Source organism: Molothrus aeneus, chromosome 1 (assembly GCF_037042795.1).
Source record: "Molothrus aeneus isolate 106 chromosome 1, BPBGC_Maene_1.0, whole genome shotgun sequence".
NCBI lineage: Eukaryota > Metazoa > Chordata > Aves > Passeriformes > Icteridae > Molothrus > Molothrus aeneus.
Window position 1 is genome coordinate 136,114,772 of NC_089646.1, and position 19,276 is coordinate 136,134,047.

The window sequence follows — 19,276 nt, forward strand, 5'->3', positions numbered from 1 at the left end:
GATGTGTTTCGTGTTCATTCTGTACAGCAGTGTGAAGCTGACCCACTGTTCCATCAGGGGCCTAGAAACTGGGTATCTGCAGAGCACACTGCAACTCACAGCAGAGAGAATGAACTCCATTTACAGAATTAAAATATAACTTCATCATTCTTGTGCTCCATCTTGATCTGTGACTGTAGAGTGGCGTGGATGGTTTGCCTGAGCAAGGCTTCATTACACATTTTCATTACATATATATTACATATTTCTTTCCATTTTAAAAAAGAGGCTAAATTTTTTATAGTATTCCAAACAAATTTGTCTCCAACTGAAAAAAAAACCCAATGTGAATTAAACAACATAATTCTTAAACTGCATAATACAGAAAAAGAAAAAGCATGTAATATAGTAATATCTATTTTATAACATAATACAGTAAGTCACATAATATAAAAAGTCATAGATTATCAAGGGCTTCATCGTTGGTTCAGACAGCCTCTCCCTTCCTTCCTCCCTTCCAAATGATGGGAATCTCTGGGAATTGAAATCCTTTTTTCTTCACCAGAAAGAGAATTAAACCACTGCTGAGCAAACTCCACAAACAGAGTGGACAAATTAGAGAAGGAAAAGAGCTGACCTAAGAGCCCATGAGAACAACTCTTGCTTTGGAGCATGAGTCTCTTGGGCTGCCCAAGTCTCAGCTCTGCAAGTGGCGGAGTTTTGCTGACAGATCAACTGAGCAGGAATTATTCACAAAGGTAAATTAATGCTATCTGTACATATCTGGAGAGTAATAACATAAGAACATAATACCCTGAAACACAAACCATCCATAAATATGGAGTAGGGGAATATAGGTCACTGCTTTCCACGGCCCTAATTGGGAATTGGTGTGTAAAATCACTGACTTAATGTGAGTCCCAGTGAGAAATACCCACAGGTAAAGCTGGACCAGGCTGGGCCACATCAGGAAAGCAAACCAGTGACTGCATGTCTAACTTTATAAGCATTTTTATTGTATAGTGCAATTTGATACCTACCACAGAACAGTTCTGAAAAAGTTAAATAACTCAAATGGCTAAAGATGGCTCTGGGTAAAATACTGCATCAGTCTCAGAAGAACAGAGTCTAAGCTTAGAAATAATGTCTTTTAATGCTTGGGTTGACCTTTCGGGGTCTTTTTTTTTCCTGGTATATCTGTAGCTAAACCATATTTGCTAAAACAAAATTGCACATAATGAATAAAGAACTTTAAAACTATGTATCAGTTTACTTACATGGTCAAATATAATTATGCTGAACTGTAGTTCATTTAAGTCCCATCTTGAATAAAAACAGTGATGAAGTGCAAGCAAGGGAATTGCAGGGGCAGGCAGATTCATGCAAGGCACCCTCAGCACCCTCTGGTATCCAGCATGTTGTGAGCAGGAACAGTCTGCACTGTTTGAGACAAACAGCTGCTCTCTGTTTGCACAGACAAAAGTGCAATTGTTTTTCCATGTGTTTGGCTAGCTAAACAGAGCCTTGGCTTTAATGCAACATGCTTCCCGAATCATTCCCTTACACCATGAAAGGAAGCCACTTTGTGTCTTGAGCAGCAGCAAGCAAAGACACGGAGAGAGAAGTGCAAGCAAGAGTCTTTAGAGCAGCAGCTGGGGAGCAGCAGCATCCTTGAGGTGCTCAGGGCAGAGAGCTGAGATAGCCTGGACTTGTAAAAACAACCTCATCTGAGGAACTCTCCAAGTAATCAATTGAAATGAGTATTGCAACTAAACCAAGTACTACAAAATGCTTTTCATCCTCAGCTGAGAGCAGAAGTAGTTCAAAATGATAGCTTTTTGCTGAACTGGTCTCTAATTCTATGTCTTTCTTACAGACACTTAGGATAACCTTTTCAAGATTTCAGGCATTCTGCTGATCAGTTTTTCAGATGACAGCAGTCTCTTTAGAGAGGCTGGGCTACCTGGGAGTGAGCTGCAATAGCCCATAACAGCTCAAGCATGGGGAGATCCCAGCTGCCCCATCAGGATCTCACCATTCAATGGCCTATAGACCACACAGGAGCTTGGAAGCTGTAACAAAGCACAAGCACAGCCATGTTCTACAGTGCTGCTGTCTCTCTTTCTGAATGGTTACAGCTGTAAGACTCCAGAAAAAACCCAGAAAACACTTTGATAAAGGCAGGGTTTTCAGATATCTGGGTTATCCTGTCATAGAACACCACTTACTTGAAAAGAATTTTTAAAACTATAATTTATTAAAATAATGTGACTAAATTTAGAAAATTCACTGTTCTCCAATAATGAAGCTGCAGATTTGGGTTTTTTTTGTATTTGTATTTCCTATTGATGAGAAGGAGCCAACACACAGACACAAGTACAGTGGGTCACTTGTTGCCCAAGACCATTTTTAGGTGACAGGCCTACAAACAAGTTCAGTTCTAAAGTCAACCACAGCATTGTGAATGTGGAAAATGGAGCTCTGAGATATTATGAAACTTGCTGTACTCACATAAGGTTTCAGTTGTTGTAAAGAGAAAAAAAATTATTTTATTGCCCAGTTAAACTCTCTCTGTTAAAAGAGTGTTTAGGAAAAATCACATAGAGGCATTGGAAACCTAATACTTCTATGCAGGCTAAAATTTGGGTCTGGGATAAGCAAGTAAAACCTTGTTAAACCTGTGTCCTGTAAGTTTGGCAGAGGGGAAGATGTTAAAGGAGAAATTCAAACTCAAAAAGTTGAACTCACTATTTTTATATTTCACCTGGGAATTCCCACTGTCTTAATTCCTTTCTCTATAGTGAGCAACATGGATCCTGTTGTTCAAAAGCAGGTCTGACAATCATGAAAATAATTTTTCTCTGTTTTCTTTTGTGTGTGCAGTTTGCAGCTCACATCCTGCTGGCGTGATGTTTGCGTCAATGTTCCCAACCGCATGGTGGGGCGTCTTTCCCCTCATACCTCAGTGTGTGACTTTTCACACGCCAAGTTTTGATTTCTTCATCATAGAACAGTTCCAGATAGTCACAGCAAGCACCTGGTCTCTAGCACAAGATAAAGGTGGCTGAATTTTTAGTCAATTTTATATCCACTGGCTCAGAAGAACAGAGGCTCATGATCCACTGAAGCAAGCACAGTCCCAGACCCAACTACCTGGTGGTGGCCGTGCACTCTGAGGCTTGTGCACAAGGGTGGGGTTCACTTAACCTTCCAAAACTGCTTCAGAAGTTCTGCAGCCTCAGAAGAGATTTCTTCAAAACAAACTTATACAACTCTGTGGACAAAGAAGCAAGGCAAACCAAGGAAACAAACAGAAAAAAACGGAAATCCACCAAAAAAAGTAGGAATGTAGGATGAAATTCTGACATGTCAGAAGATAACAGGAGCTTTATTATGGCTTTAAAAGAACTAAAATTTCACAATGAAGAGTCTACTGATTTATTACTGAAAAATGGAGCAAAACAGGAGAATTTTTGTAAAGATCAGCAGAGACTGGAATGTGGTAACATTGGAAATAGAAAGTGTCTGTCTGCAGAGTACTTACAACCTGGGCAGGGATGTCACAAAGAAAGTATCTGGAGTCAACACAAACACAAATTTCAGGAGGGGGAGAAGGATGACTTAGAAAGATGAGAGCTGTACAAACTGACATTTGAAACCTGGGGAGCTGTAACTTTGCTGTATGGGAGTCACTGGGCCCAGTCTGCAAAATCTCTGAGACTGGAAAACCTGGATCTTATGCTGTGAACCACACCTCCCACAAGGAAACAAAGAAACTTTAGCAAACTTATCTGTACAGGTGCCAAAACAGATCTACTCATCAAATGTTTTGGTTATGTTTGAGAATATGTCAGATTTTCTGAAATTTTCCATCTCTATTTAAACCCAAACCACTTTACAAAAATTCTGGTGGGAAATGGTCAGTATTGCACAGAGGGTTTGTGACAGGAAAAGAGGAGAATCCAAATCCAAACTGTGACTTCCTTGTGGCTACCATGGGGCAGGTTCACCAGTGGAACAGTGTCTCCAAGAGTTTCTCGACACAGAGGTTCAGCAATGACAGGGCTTCCAACACAGAGAAGGAATAAAATGGACAGAGCAGCTGATGCAGTGAAGGGGCATTAGAGAAAGATCTAATCCTGCACTGGGATTCCCAATACTGAGGAAAACACTTCCATTATTTCAATCAACCTAAAGACACTGTGCTAATGCAAAGGATGGTCAAGGACATAAAGACTCTGTTGTTGCACTTGTAGTAGCCTGCAATGAAAGCAAAGAAGAAATTTGCCAAGCCTTGTCTCCTTCTGGCAACTAAACAAAGTTCTGGCAGTGACACACAATGCAGCTTTCAAAACTACCTTCTTCTTCAGTTAGAGAAGCCTCTACTTTGGTGAGAGGGCTGAATTCACAGAACTCCCAGACAAGAGGATATGCAATGCAGTTTTCTGCCAAGTCCTCACAGAACCATGTTACTGTGGTAATTTTCATGGCATTAATCCCAGTACAGTAAGAGTAACATGGTTCTAGGGTAGGTCCAACCTGTGTAGAACTGGTAAAAAGATTCACTCTAAAAATTTGGGAACTACTCATTGAGTTTAATTAAATACACACAGGGAAAGTGGAAACCCTGGGACAGTTAGGGAGGCATCACCACAGCTCATCAGCAAACTACATGAGCAAATGATGACCACAGACAAAGAAGAGAAGGCAGACACAGAACAGGAACACCCAGGCACAGACTCATTCACTGATCAGGAAAGCACAATGAGTGCTATACATGTTAAAAAGTTGTCAAGCACAACCAGTCAAGAACTCGTTTTTAATGGCAGAGCTTATTATTTTCACATTCACAAATATTTGACCTCTTCCAACTTCTGTTGAATCATTATGCTACTGACTAGCACAGCCTTACTGACTTTTTCTTTAGTGTCTTTTAGAAAGATTTCCACTAAGGATTAAATAAATAATAATGAAAAAGCTATCCAAACTGTTCATCAAACTGTTCTACATTGTGTTCACTGTTGCTTTGCTCTTAACACGTCCTAATGTCCTGGTCCTGCACTTGAGGAGGAACAACCCCATGCAGTACAGAGTGGGGGCCAACCTGCTGGAAAGCAGCTCTGTAGGGAAGGACCTGGGGGTCCTGGTGGATAACAAACTGTCCATGAGCCAGCAGCATGTCCTTGTGGCCAAGAAGGCCAGTGGTATCCTGGGGTTCATTAGGAAATGCATTGGCAGCAGGTCAAGGGAAGTGATCCTGCCTCTTTACTCTGCCCCAGTGAGGCACATCTGGAGGGCTGTGTCCAGTTCTGGGCTCCTCAGTACAAGACAGACGTGGAACTCCTGGAGTGGGTCCAGTGGAGGGCTACAAAGTCAGTCAAGGGTCTGGAGAATCTTGCAATGAAACGTTGAAGGAGCTGAGCCTAAGCCTCAAGAAGAGATGACTGATGAAGCTCATTAATGTCTAGCTAAATGGTGGGTACCAAGAGGATGGGCCAGGCTCTCACCAGTGGTTCCAAGCAACAGGACAAGAGGCAAAAACTGAAGCACAGAAAGGTCTACTTGAACACAAGGAAGGACTTTACTGTGTAGCGATCATGCACTGGAACGGATTGACCAGGGAGGCTGTGGAATCCCCCTTACTGGATGGGCCCAGTCCTGTGCAGTGTGCTCTAGGATGAGCCTGCTTGAGATGGGAGATTACACCAGGTGACCCACTGTGGTACCTTCCAGCATGACCCATTCTTTGATACTATGTAATGTAACAACCGCTCTTCTCAAGCATGATCTCAATGATATTTGAGGCTAATGCTACCTGACTCGGTTCACTCTCCAATCTCTGTGATGGATAATAGCAGATAAAATCTGAGGTCCTGGTTACTGCTGCATAAAGTGAAAGACAGAGTCAAAACATCTTTCAATTTTCTTTGGTTTTGCAAAACCAGACTGATTTTGTGGTAAAAAATCAAATTTTCTTAAAATTAGATTTTTCTAAAGTCATAGGTGCTTAAATACAGCTTCCACAATTCTGTAGAGGAGAATGGACCATTATACCATAGTTTATAAATAAATACTATCAGAAAATGAAGCACTTACAGACATGTGTTTGAAACTTATATATACATTTATATTCAAGCCCTACAGCAGTGGCATTCATTGTGAGTAGTGCTAGTGCATGTTTAGCTCTGCTGCTTCTCTATTTATGGACAAGCTATGAAAGCAGTTTGTCAGCAACTTCTTCTGAGTGTTCACATTACCAAATACATCCATTCTCAACTCACTCTAATGTAATTATCGAATTCGGCAGCAAGCCGATAACACAGCTAAAGGAAAATCCCAACCTGCCTCAGTGTTTTCATGCTGTAATTGAAAACAGATGGCAACTCGTGTAATTTATGCCTTTCTACAATCAGTAACATGTTAGTATAAGAATTCTAAGACTGAATTGCATCTGCTTCAACACCATATGCTAGTGCACAGCATAAATATTTATCCACGCCTACTCCATCTTCTCATTTAAAGCTCAATTCCATGAAAAAATGAAAGTACCCTTCAGATAGCTTCAATTAGCACTGAAGCATCCCTGGAGTGCTTTGAAGGGCTAGAGTCCCAGCATCAAACACTGAGGTATCTTCTCTTTCCTCAGCTTCACAGAGAGGGTTAAATGGAGGCATGTACCTTGTGCCTTATTGATACAATATAAATCCCAGCTTTCAAGCTCCCTCTAGGGTGCCTTTAAGAGTCATGAAGAAGTTTCTCACCTACAATATCCAACATATCTCTTTCCCACTATCCTGTAAAAGCTGGAAATTGGACTTGGGATACTTTTTTTCCTGGGGGAAGGGTTTTTTTTTAGGATTTTTAGACTGATTTATCTTGCTTGCCAAACAGTTATGCAATCCTCATGTTTGAGGTCAGGTTGGCAAGGACCATCTAACGAGTTTTGTGTTTCTCTGTAGCTTGAAGTACATTCAACTTCATGAGAATCTCACTGTTCAAATTTCTTCCAATTGCAGGAATATAAGGCATTGGCAAGTCCTCTGACATCACATGGTTTTGGGCTGGTTTTCACCCTGCTGGACACTTATAATGTGTGCCTTTTAGTCTTCCATGCTGTTCTTGTGGCAGTACTTGAATCCTTTGGAGCAATCAGATAGTACAGATGTCCTTTGACTGCATGAAATGGGCTTGATGACCCTGATGAAGTGACATCCATTGGCTTCTTGACACAGTGGCAACTCAATTACACTTGAGGGTTGGTTCTTATTCTGCTAGTGAAATCATTTGAGAAACTGGACCTGAAATAATCATTTGTGAATGAAGACAACAAATGCACAGGCAGAAAATGTATAAAGCTGATCTCCTCCCTGTGCCAGCTTTTAGAGATCAGGAGAGCAGAACCATTCTGAAAGGGTCCTGGCTGCACATTACAGTTCCCAAGCTGAGATCCAAACAGAAGGTGTGGTACCAGTGACAACATGTGGTCCTTCAAACTCCCTGCTGCTGAAATGAAGAAGAACTAGGCTTGAAAAGCTTAAACAGCCACTGGCAATTTGTATGATTTGAGGACCTTAGGTGTCACAGCTATAAATAGTAATTTGCTAAGAATCAGTTTAAGGCATCAGACAGCTTTCTATTAACAGTTTGAGTAGGGCACTGATTTCTCCAGCCAGTGGTAAGAACAGATGATCAGGAAAATGAGTGATTAATTTGTCTCTCTCACAAGCCTCATACTTAGCTAGGTCTGCTTGTTCCATCACACTCTGTTGCAGTTATGTCACACTAAATAACAATGTGATGGATAATTTAAGTCACTAGTTTGAAGTCAAGTTGTAACTTTTCAAATAATACTTGCACCTTAAAAGCAGAAATGAACTTAGAGAATAAATCACTAAAAAAAGAGAAAAAGAGTTTTACTGACAATAGCTGGCAGTATTTAGCAGTGTCATCTGCAGAGAACAGAATTTTTCAGCCAGTCAATAATGAATATTAAAGCAACTTGGGAACTTCAAAATCCTGCTGCTCCTGTCTGCACTGCTGATGACAGCAGACGGCTAAACAGAGCTGCAAATAACTTAGAAGAATGCACCACAACACTGACTCCTTTCATAGCCTTGTGTCACCTCCAGCTCCCACTAGTTAATGCACTTGCAGCAACCACTCTCCTCACAACACTGTCACAGCAAACATACTTCAGCAAACCGGGTCCAAAAATACTTTAATAAAGCTAATTGACTAGATATTTATTGAATTATTTTCTCAGCTTCACACCTGAAATTTCAGACTGTGGGTGGTAAACCTATTTACCAGCCCCAGAACAGGTACCAAATCCTAAAGCTTATAGCCTCTCACACATCTTCAGCAGATCATGCTGGTAAGGATTTTGTCAGAAATAAATTGTCTTAAAATTCCCCCAGAAGAGGATGTCACACATAAGGAGATGGCAAGTGGTGCCACGCTGAGGTGCACGTGTGTGACAGAGCCCAGGTGTCCCAGTGCCATGCCCAGGCACAGCCACTGCTGGCAGCCAGAGCTCTGTCCCCAGCTCACTGAGCTTTCTGCTCAGACTCCCAACTCACAGCACTTCAGAGCAGGCCAAGAGCCCAGACAAGCTCAAACTGAAAGCAAGCCACCACTAAGTGCAGCAGGCAGGTTGAGCCTGCAATGTTTACTGCTTTCTGTGACACATGGTAGAATTTTAAATGCACAAACCAAGGTCCTACAATGGCACCATGGGCAGCAGTCCTCTCTCAACACTATGTCCAGCATAATGCAAAGACAGGAAAATAGTGCTCTCCGAAGCAGGCAAGTGCAAAATCACAAGCTTTACAAATAAAGACGTTCTAAAAACAATTACAGTGGATACATCTCCCTAGGAGGAAAATCCCTGCTGCTACTGCCAAGAACTTTTCTACAAACTGCAACGCCAAGGCTTGGCTCTTCTTCAAATTCTTGCCCTTTTCATCATAGCCAACTTTCCTTGTTAGTGCTTCTTTGGTGCAGCACTCTTCTTGCAGACAAAAGCCTCTTGCACCAGCCCACCAGAAGTTACTATGCCCAGCCTGTTTTCAAAGTGCCCTTCCTGCAGCTTCCACACAGGGAAATGTTTAATTTCAAGGAGCTGTCATCTAAAGCCTGTCATTTGATTTCTTTAAATTTGACAGATTGAGGAGTTCTGTAAACAGATGGATTAAGTGACATAGATTTTTTTAAAATTTCAGATACTGCACTATGATTTACATACTTATTGCTATGGGAACATCTGACAAAAGCCTTTATTTTCAAAGAAAAACACCATCTCTTCACTAGGCTAAAGGTATTCAGCATTTCCAAAAATGGGGCAACAATTTTTGTGTCTAAAGAGGAGCTCATCTCATATACAGCTATAAATTTTTATGTGCAATTCTGCTCTGAAAAACCATTTCATGTAAAGATAACAGCTTTGAAAACAATCAGATCTGTCCTTGCGTAAAATCAAGGCAATATATCCCAGTTTTACAACACTACTTGTTCCTCTCAGGACAGTGAACTATTTGTGTTCTTCAATCTTGAATGGTTCAGGTAGACCTCTGCAACCCCATGGGATTACACATATGACACCACAGTGTTGCTTTTACAACTCAGGTTTCAGAATTGCTCCACTGTACTGCTAGTTTCTATATTCAAGAATAAAAGCTGCTGTAAAATACTAAGCTCCCAAGTTCAGGATCTAGAATATACACATGAATTAATAAATTATTTTTAAATTTAGGCCCTTTACATTTTAGGCAGGATCATTATTTGAAAATAACACTCTTCATATAAAAAATGTAACTGTATTTTATATTTAGGTGTTGTATAAAACATATTAAAAAACTTCCAGCTCACTCGGAACTCAAGCCTCTTTGCCAGCAGGATGTGTCTGGGTGCTGCATGTACCAACAAGCTCTGCAGCTGCCATTCCCTGTCCCAGGGGTTTTGCCTACCTGTTCTAAAAAAAAGTTTCAAAGACAGTATGTTCTTGAAAGTTCCATTGAAATAAAGAATCAGCAGCCAGAGAGCAGAAACCCCTGTCCTGCACTTGCTAAGGAGGGTCCCACGGCAGGGCTGGCACCATGCAGCAGGCAGGATGTGCATCCCTGGAGCTGTGGCCTCCAGCTTGGTGGGTGTGAATAGACAGGTGAGAGGCAACTGGGGTGAGTGTGATGGGAATGAGAGATGAATTAGAAGGCTGGACAAAATTCATGGCAAAGTGGGGTACATGAGGAATACACCTGAAACCTTCATCTGTGTTGCTGCTATAAAATAAAGCATGGCATAAATGGGTAGTTTAATCTTTCTGGCCATTGGAGCAGGTGTAGCAGCTAACTTAATTTTCTTGCTTTTATCTGTACTTAACATAATACTTGGCCTTTATTTTTCTCTTTGTACAAGGCAGAGATTAATTCACAGATATATGCAGGATGTGATCCAAGCCCGCAGGTAAGTCAATGGGCTCTGCATTACAGTGCAAAAGCTAAAAGTGGAATGTGTATTTATTGATTCTTAAATCACTTATGAAGCTATTTCGGCTCTTTATGAAAGTATTATCCATTGTTCTTTCCAAATTGTCTTGAATCTTAACTGCTTTTCACTGAACAATAGGCTATGCTAGCTTTACTTTTACTAGGTATGTCTGACTTTGCCTGTTCCTATAAAGGCAAATTCCAGAAGGTGCATAACAACAGTCACATAAATTGTAAAGAGGGAAGCTAAAATTTTGCAGAGTTGAAAAAACATTGCAATTAAAAAAAAAATCCATCAAAAAATAGCACCACCACCACCAAAACCTGACAACCACATGAATGAAAACCCACCTCAAAAAGGGAAAAGTTCAAGAGAACAACTTGGAAAGGATAATTGAGTCTCATGTGAAAAAGAGACTTCAAGAATCTCAAGGACAGGAGAAAATAAACAGGAGGGGGTTTAAAGACAACAGAACTCACCGTGCAGAAATGCCTGAAACTGAGACAAAGGCATTCAAAAGCACCTCTCCCTCCCCTAATACAGGCAGCCCAAGACCTTCACTGAGCAGCACAAATTTCCCTGGGAAATCATCCCATTTTGAGAACCCACCTTCATCCCAGCCGCAGCCGCTGGCCCACTGGGGTCCACAGCCTGGATGTGGCAGGGTTTGCTGCCCCGCACCACAAAGCCCCAGCCCACGGCATCACCAACGATCTGGAAAGAAGAAAGGACATCATCACTTTCAAGCAGCTCCATGAAATTCAAGGGGGCAACTTCTAAATGGTCCAAGATGTCATTTCAACATCTCTGTACTTCCAACACATAGTAGAGTACAGGCTGCTATGTCACTCATAGGAAAGGCTCTACCCGAGTGATTCCTCTTGCTTTTAATGAAGTTTCTTTGTTGAACTAGGAGACTGTAAAAGCAATGCTCCCAATGACTAGGTTCAGGAATGTTTTTAAAGAAGGGCTCCAAAAATTTATGTTAGTCAAATTTTCTGTCCCATCATGTAGAAAGACCCTGCTAGAAAAGTTCGGTTTGGGTAGGTGATCCAGTTCTGCAGAGCAGGAACACCAAGTCCAGATGAGTTTGTGTAATACAAATCTTACTGGCTTTATGCAATTTTACACCCCTTTTATGTATCACACTGGAATAAAGACAGAACAAACAAGTGCTGAATCAGACCTGAAATTTGTGGAAGTACTGATAATGGAGTTTGGGATTTTGAAGTATAAATCTCAGCAAATACAAATAAGCTCTAATTATCCCACCAGAAAATGTCCGTTTGAATTGCCCATATGCATATAACATGCAGAAAATAAAGAAAAACACTGGAGACGTACCGTAAAAGTTTTTCTAACATATGGGGCTCCAGGCATCAAGAGCTCATCAGCAGTCACAGGTCTCTTTAATACTGTGGAGGTACAGAAATGAATATTCAATAAAAACACTCCTCTGGAATTTCTCCTAATAAATCAGATACATTGTTGGGATACATCTTTTTGGCCCCACTTCCCATACATGCTTTCCATTCTTGCTGGCTTGCTTGAAAGCAGTAAAAGAACCAAGGAAAAGCCCACAGAATAACACTGAGTATAAATGCTGAGAACTTTGGAAAACTGGGGCATTTAGCCAACAGACTTTGTTGTCTGCAATCAGAATCCCCTAAACACTATCACAAAACTCAGAAGTGGCTTTTCCTGTGTCCAGTGTTGAAACAAGTGACCCACCTTCCTGGCACAGAACAGCTTTCCTTCACAGCTCACTGTGTGCTTGTTAGGTGCTCTCTGCTATTTCATCTGAGTTGGGTTTGAATCACAGAATTGAATAGCAGGAAAATCCTGCTTGAGTGAGGAATTATCTCAAGAGACTTCTGCAACTGTAGGCACAGACCTACTACTCCCATCTTATCCAGGGACAGACAAGGTAACCTACAGGTGTCTGGGATTTTAAATGACAGGAAATACCAGTAAGTTTCTGCAGGTCCCCATTGCCTTCCCATGTAATGGCATAATTTTCCTCCAAACAAATTAAATTTGAAGTTCTGCCAGATCAAATCAATACCATCCTGTGTACCACTTCTTATCTGTCCATAAATGTTTCAAAGACAAAGTACAACATAAAGACATATTCTGTTCCCTCCATTTGCCTGCTTCACCCTTAATATTATGGCTGTTTTTCTTTTAGTGATAAATAATTTTGACAGTGTCTGTCTTTTCAGTCACAAGTGGGAGACAAAATTTCTCACAGATGGTATTTGAAGATGTTCTTGAGTTTCTTAATGACATTCATGGGAGCAGGGAGAATTCTAGCAGACAAACCAATATCTTTGGGGTTTTTTTTAACCTTCCCATGCATTTTGATGAACTGTCATTTACCCAGTGCTGCACTTTGCAGAGCATGTCTGGTCAATGTGAAAAAACTGAATGATTGTACTCATTTGACAAGTCAGAATCTGATAAATCATCCACATACGGCTCTTTTATGTGTCTCTCTTCATTATACCTCTGGAATTTTTTTTTTTGATGATTGTTTTTCTACATGATTGGTCAAGTCATGACCTGGGTTTTTTAAGTGCTTGCCTGCAAGCAAGCTCGTCTGACAACAAATACACCTCTGCCTTGTGTTTATCAGCATGTAGTTCAGTAACACACTCTGGGTCTGGTTAGCAGGAAGCTATTTGTGAACAAAATCTCCTTATAGTGAGCAGAGGATTAAGAATTACTTGTAACATTTACATCTGACAGCTTTATATTAACCTGTGCAAGCTGATGTGTGGATCTGTACTTGTGCTCTGGGAGAAATAGCCCTACATTGTCAGTAATTCTCTAATTCTTAAAAATCAGTCTGTTTATAAGCCCACTGCTGTCTTCTTTCTGTTAAAGCTATTCACAGTTTGAAAACTAGTCCTAGGGGAAAGTTTCTTCTAAAAAATCATGCAAGGGCAACGTCATCCTATTCTTTTTCTTCCAGTATTGTGTAATCAGCTGCATTAAAATAAACTTGTTCTCACTACTCATGGGCTGACACTTCATATAAAATCAGAACCATAAATGAACAGAATTGTTGGCATACTTTAGATAACACAAACATTTATGGGTAGCACATGAATGCTATTTTATCTGTCCCAGAAAATTTTCCAGGATGTAATTAATGTACTGGGGAAAAAGAGCTCCCCATACAAAAGCTACCAGAACATTTCTGCAAATTATACCTGAGAGATATTCTGCCAAAATATGATACTGTAGCACCCTTTCTCTAGGGGCAAGCCCCTTGCATGAAGGGGTGAGCATACTGGAAGGTGGTGCTGAGCACCCAACAATAACACATTCCAAGGATGCAATGGCCACTAGAACTGACAGCATCTCCTCTGCTGGGCAGCAGGTCTGCTGGAGGGGTTATCCTACTGAGTCCTTCCAATTATTTTAGTTCAGAGCTTCATACTGAATTCCCAGCAGAGCTTAAGCAGAGGGAAGGAAATGTGCTAAAAGGAAAGAGAGGGGAAAATATCCTTCCCTTTCTGATGGCCACTCTGCTCAGCAGGAATGAAATGCACTTTAGTTCACTCATCTCCAGAGTAAATGGTCGATGTTTTGAACAGCATTCACCTCGTGCTTGAGGCACTCTCCTGTAATCACTTCAAATGCCAGCATCCCTCGGAAAGCAAAGATTACACATATCCACTGAAGCCTTACCCCGCTGTACAGTACTCCCCGCACCACTGGCAGGGACTTGGTGAATTTGAAAAAATAAGGAGCTAAAAGGGCAGCAGCAACCCTGTTTGATATTCAGGGCTATTTCTGAGGGAAACAGAGAAGCTGAAACAATATCTATCTTGGTCTGTTTTTCCCTTCCCAGATGTACAGTAAGAAACAATTTTAAGTGAACTGTGGAAGAATGGGTGTGTTTAACCTTCCGGCGTGGGATAGGAAATCCTTTCAAAAGGAAAATAAGCTTCAATACTATTTCTACCTTCTGAAACAGATGAGTGTAAGACTTGAAACAAATTAAAATGTTCAAATTGTCTCTGACAGGCTGAAACAATGCTGCCTCAGTTTTTTTTAGAGCCTGCTGTTTTCTGAGGGGTGTTATTCCATAGCAGCTCAAGCAGTCACTGGATAGTTAAACTCTCCTCTGACTTGCACCAAAGGAATGTCTCTAGGAGATTTGAACTGGTTCAGAGCTTGGCAGTGAAGAGGCAAATCTAGGCCTCTGACTGCACGTAGTCCTAAGAGATAAACTGCAGCTCAAACCACAATTATGGACTTGACAGAGATTACTGGAGGCAGACGTCTGGCTTGTGTTCAACAGGACTTCAGGCTAGAAGATGATAATAGTTCCCTCTGGCCTACAAAACCTGTGACACTGTGAATTTTTAATGTATTCTTGGAAACAGAGGCTTAGGCGTGACGATAGGCATTCTTCATGTCACCTTCTCCCTATAGAGATGTCTGCACCCTGGCTGCTGTGCATGGTAAACCATGCTGGTGCTCACCAGATTTGGGGTTGCAGAGCACAGGGGGACTGCTGCTGAGCGTGGGGCTGCTGCTGAAGTATCCACTGCTGCCACAGCTGCTCATGCTGCTCCTCCGCACTGCCGACACGATCTTTATCTCCTTGGTGGGACTCACTGCAAGCAGAGAGAAAACACAGAGAGAAAGGGAGATAGTAGCAGTTATTAGGCCATTTCCCTGTTTCTTTAAAAAAAAAAACAAAACAGCAACAAGCCATGCTTACACTGACAACACTGGGAAGGAGTTAGTGTGTCCTACATTGTTAGAAGTCACTGCATGAGAGTAATGCTGTAACTAACAGTATGGCTGAACTGTTCCCATTGCAGTGTCTTCTAAGAGGCATTCCAATATAGGGAACTACATTTTTCCAGTTTTCCTTTCCATTCTTTCAGTTCTTACTAAATATTACTGTACACATATGCTGCAGGGCTCCTTCCCCTCACTTTTAATATTCTTGAAAACTCCCCATAGAATGTATGACAAATTATTTTGAGTCTGGGGGACTTTAACCAGTTCAGTTTGAACACGGACCCCAAATTTTGATCAGCATCTGAAATGCTGTTGATACAGATGCACCCCAGGGAGCTGTAGGTTTGGTAAAATGAGTGAATGGACAATCCCTAAGAACAGGGACATATAATACTCAGCCCTGCTTTTTTTTTAACACTGAAACCCTTTGTCCAAAACCAATTTTTTAATACTCCATGGAGTCACTCTACCGGCAGCAGTATAATTAATGAGTCACCTGAGAGAAAACTGGTGTGTTTCCTGTTGTCATGGTTCTGCTTGCGCAGGCAAAAAGGGCTGTCATGGCTCTCTGGCATCAGGCGAGATTTCTCAGTGAGGAGCTCCATTAATCGCCGCCGCCGGCGGAAATTCATTCTGCACTGGTAGAGCAAGTTGCTGTCCATAAAATGGTGCTTGTTGGACACTAGGGAAAAAGATGGATACAAAGTCTATGCCTGGTAGGCATAGAAAGAAATCCAAGCCTACCCATGTGCAATTTGTGCACTAGAGACCTTGTTGTAAGGATGCAATGCTCAGAGCTCTCCTCTTCCCCTGTGCAGCCTCAGAAAGAGAAGGAAGGTGGCCAACTTCACACAGGTGGCTTCAATATACACCCTTTACAGCAGCAATAGCAAACTAGGAATTGTAGTGGCAAATGCTGAGAAGAATCTTTTACATTACTTTGATTAATGATATGTACTTCTTATTGCCCAGTGGAAATAAAAGTACCTCTCTGGGACAGGTTGCGTAATGGCCCATCTCTGTGCATGATTCCTCTGTAAGCCTTGCTGCTGCTGGCCCCACAGACCAGACTCAGCTCCTTACAACAAGTTTTGTGTAAATTCATCAGTAAATTCATTTATGTCAAGTTTTGTGTAAATTAATCAGTCTAGGGCAGACCCCGGAGATCTGTCCAACTACCTTGTCCAGAGCTACAGGGCAGCAAAGAATCAAGACCTGTGTATTTCCTCTGTCTTGTTCACCACAGACACTGTGTCCCAGACATTTCCTGCAGGCCACTTCCCCCCTTCGCACGGATACACAAGGTTTGGGAACAGGCACCTGGCCAAAAGTCATTTCTTACATAATAAAGAAAAATCTTAATTGCAACCTGTATTGACACAGAGAGCAAACCCCAGGCTGCTGGTGTCAGAGCAGGAGCACCAAGCCTACTCTCAGAGTGCAACATCACTAAAACATCTACGTCTTCACTGCCACCAATGCTGTGATGAAAAATGCAGTAGTTGGATGGAGCTCTGTGCCAGGTCCTGAAAGTGCTTTGACTCCTGCAGGTCTTGATTGCAGGAAATCTCTCCAGAGTACTCTGCATGTAAAATAGCTGCAGTAGGTGTTTGGCAGCATTTTTCTCCATTTTTACCCAGCTTCTGTGATCACATTCTGCAGAAATAATTTCCCACAGTTGACCTTTTCAATGAAGAATCCAGATTCTGGATTTTCCTTGTTTATAAATTGCATTTCTTGCAATACTGAATTGTAAGAACTGGTGGGCTGTAGATATTTATGTTTAAAGTGTAAAGAACAACACAGGTGTGCACTGAGGTCAGTCAAGTCTATGATTACTTGTCTCAGTCACTTGGCCTTCTACTGCAGACACAGAACTTTTGCCTTTCTCTTTGCTCTGCCCAATACATGGGGTCCAAAAACCAGCAGAGTCCAAGGTTCTACACAGGAACCAGAGCCTGGAGCCCTGCTGGCTGCTTTCCTTTCATTCACATCCCCAACACAGTCTTCCTTGCTCTCATCCCTTCTGAACACTCCCTATGTATCAGGTTACTCTCCATGGAACTACAGAACTACACCACACATGACAATCTTCCAAAATAGGCTGTATTTACACATAAACTGCTGGTAAGCCATTTGATGTTTGTGAGCTCCAAGAGGAAAGAGTCCAATCCAGTCACCTCCAGGGATGTCAAATCACCCAGACAATAAGGAAGATGCCAGTCCTAGATATGGTCCTCAGGGCACTGTCTTCTATGTGGATGCAGAAACGGCCATATGAGGTCAGACCATCTTGCAAAGAAGCGTGTCCCTTGCCTGCCTGGGTCACTCTCAGAGAGACCACTGCCTGTACAAATGGACTTCTACCTTTGGGACAAGGAATAATCAGCACACAAGAACTTTCTGAACTGCACATGCTGGTGCCCAAGCTGCCACACAGGCCACTGCCCCAGTCGCATGGCATAGGCTGTAAGGCATCCCTTAGATTGCCTGGCTCTGTCAAAGATCTTTGGAAGAGCCAGTGCCACTTGGCTTTTGTCTGCTCCCTTTTGATGCTGAATCTGTTGGGTCCTCAGGGATGCAAATTGGCTTTGTTAAGTCAAATTTAGCACCACAAGTACCTCCTAACAGTGTTCTGACACATTAATTATTGCAAGCACACACTGCTGCTGTGCTCCCCATTTTGGATACATGTCATATGCAATACTATTAAACAGCACTTACTAACAATCACTATTTTTGAAGAACGGAAGTAGAGGAGGAGAAATCTGGCAATCTGCCTACATCTCCCAAAGGATTTGCTATCAGAGGCAGAGTTAGTGCGTAGGTGTTTGCAGCTACCAGTTTCATTTTAAGATCACTAACATAATAAGTAAAAGTAGCAATATCTTCAATATCTTACCACATGATTAGAATAACCTAATTTAAAGACAAAAAAAAAAATTTTGAGGCCATCTCAAACTCAGTCTTAAAAAGGCAAGCTTTACTTATTCAGCACTATTGTGATTCATAATCTTAAATGAAAGAGGACTCCACAAATGCTTCCTTGGAAATAGGGCTGCTGTGGCCAACCACTCACAATGTAAGAAATATCAGAAGGGTTTCTGAGTCAGGTTAAATATTATGACACCACCGTTTTTAACGAAAGTTATTCTGTTGTTTGTATCATTAACTGAAGTGCTCTGACAGTACTCAGAAATTATGATAATCAGAGATAAACACACACTCGTGCTGCAGACATTGTAAGCACTCTGAAATTCAAGAATTACTGACCATGAAACTAGATAATGTAAACCTTTTTATGCCATGATACTGAACACATCTTAGAATAACAATACTTGTTTTGAATTAAATATTGTAATATTTATATAATTAAACTAGCAAGGCTTAGGTTTTCCACTGAAGTAATTAATCTCTGCTGTAATTATTTCAGTGCATATAAGGGAAAATTTTTATACAATAGATGAGTGCAAGTGGAAAAGCTAAGTCCAATGACTGTGTGTTGGAGAAGATTTTTATATGATTTATACAACAAAGGATTTCTAGCCAAAATGCTTAGGACATGTAGCATCAGTATAGAATTTGGTGTGCTTCTTGACTTTCATATTTTAACCTCCTCATTTCTAAGGATAGTTCACATATCATGTGCTTCTAACATCATGAAATTTTTTACATATTTAAAAATAAGCTAAAAATATAAATAGGAGCAATATGGCTCAGACTGTCTCCTTGTGCATACATCCTCAAATAAAGTCACCAAAATTATTACTGTGTCTCATGGGGCTTTCTTTTTTTGTTAAATCATCTGAGTTATTCATGATTTGTGATTAAATGTCCAGGCTGTGACTCTGCCTAAGGATGAGTGTATATGGAAAGGTGTGGAAAAAGGAATTTCCACACCATGGATCAGAAGGAAGAAGTTGAGGAGGGGGAGGCAGATGTGTGTGCTGGCTGCCTCTGAAAGCACTCCTCAGGTGCAGTGGCTGGCTTTAAGCAAGAGGAGAAGTGAAACATGCCCAAATCAGAGTTCTGGGACTGTTGGATGCAG

General features: G+C 41.3%; 1 protein-coding gene across 1 annotated transcript in view; it reads right to left on the reverse strand.

Annotated features, from left to right (window-relative positions):
• Positions 1-19,276, reverse strand: part of DEPTOR (DEP domain containing MTOR interacting protein) — a 79,974-nt gene that overhangs the window by 12,680 nt on the left and 48,018 nt on the right. Inside the window, exons 6-9 of the mRNA XM_066565721.1 lie at positions 15,725-15,910; positions 14,961-15,095; positions 11,809-11,879; positions 11,074-11,178 (exon numbers count right to left, since the gene is read on the reverse strand). Of these exons, the coding sequence (XP_066421818.1) occupies positions 11,074-11,178; positions 11,809-11,879; positions 14,961-15,095; positions 15,725-15,910 (497 nt within the window). The remainder of the gene's footprint in view (positions 1-11,073; positions 11,179-11,808; positions 11,880-14,960; positions 15,096-15,724; positions 15,911-19,276) is intronic.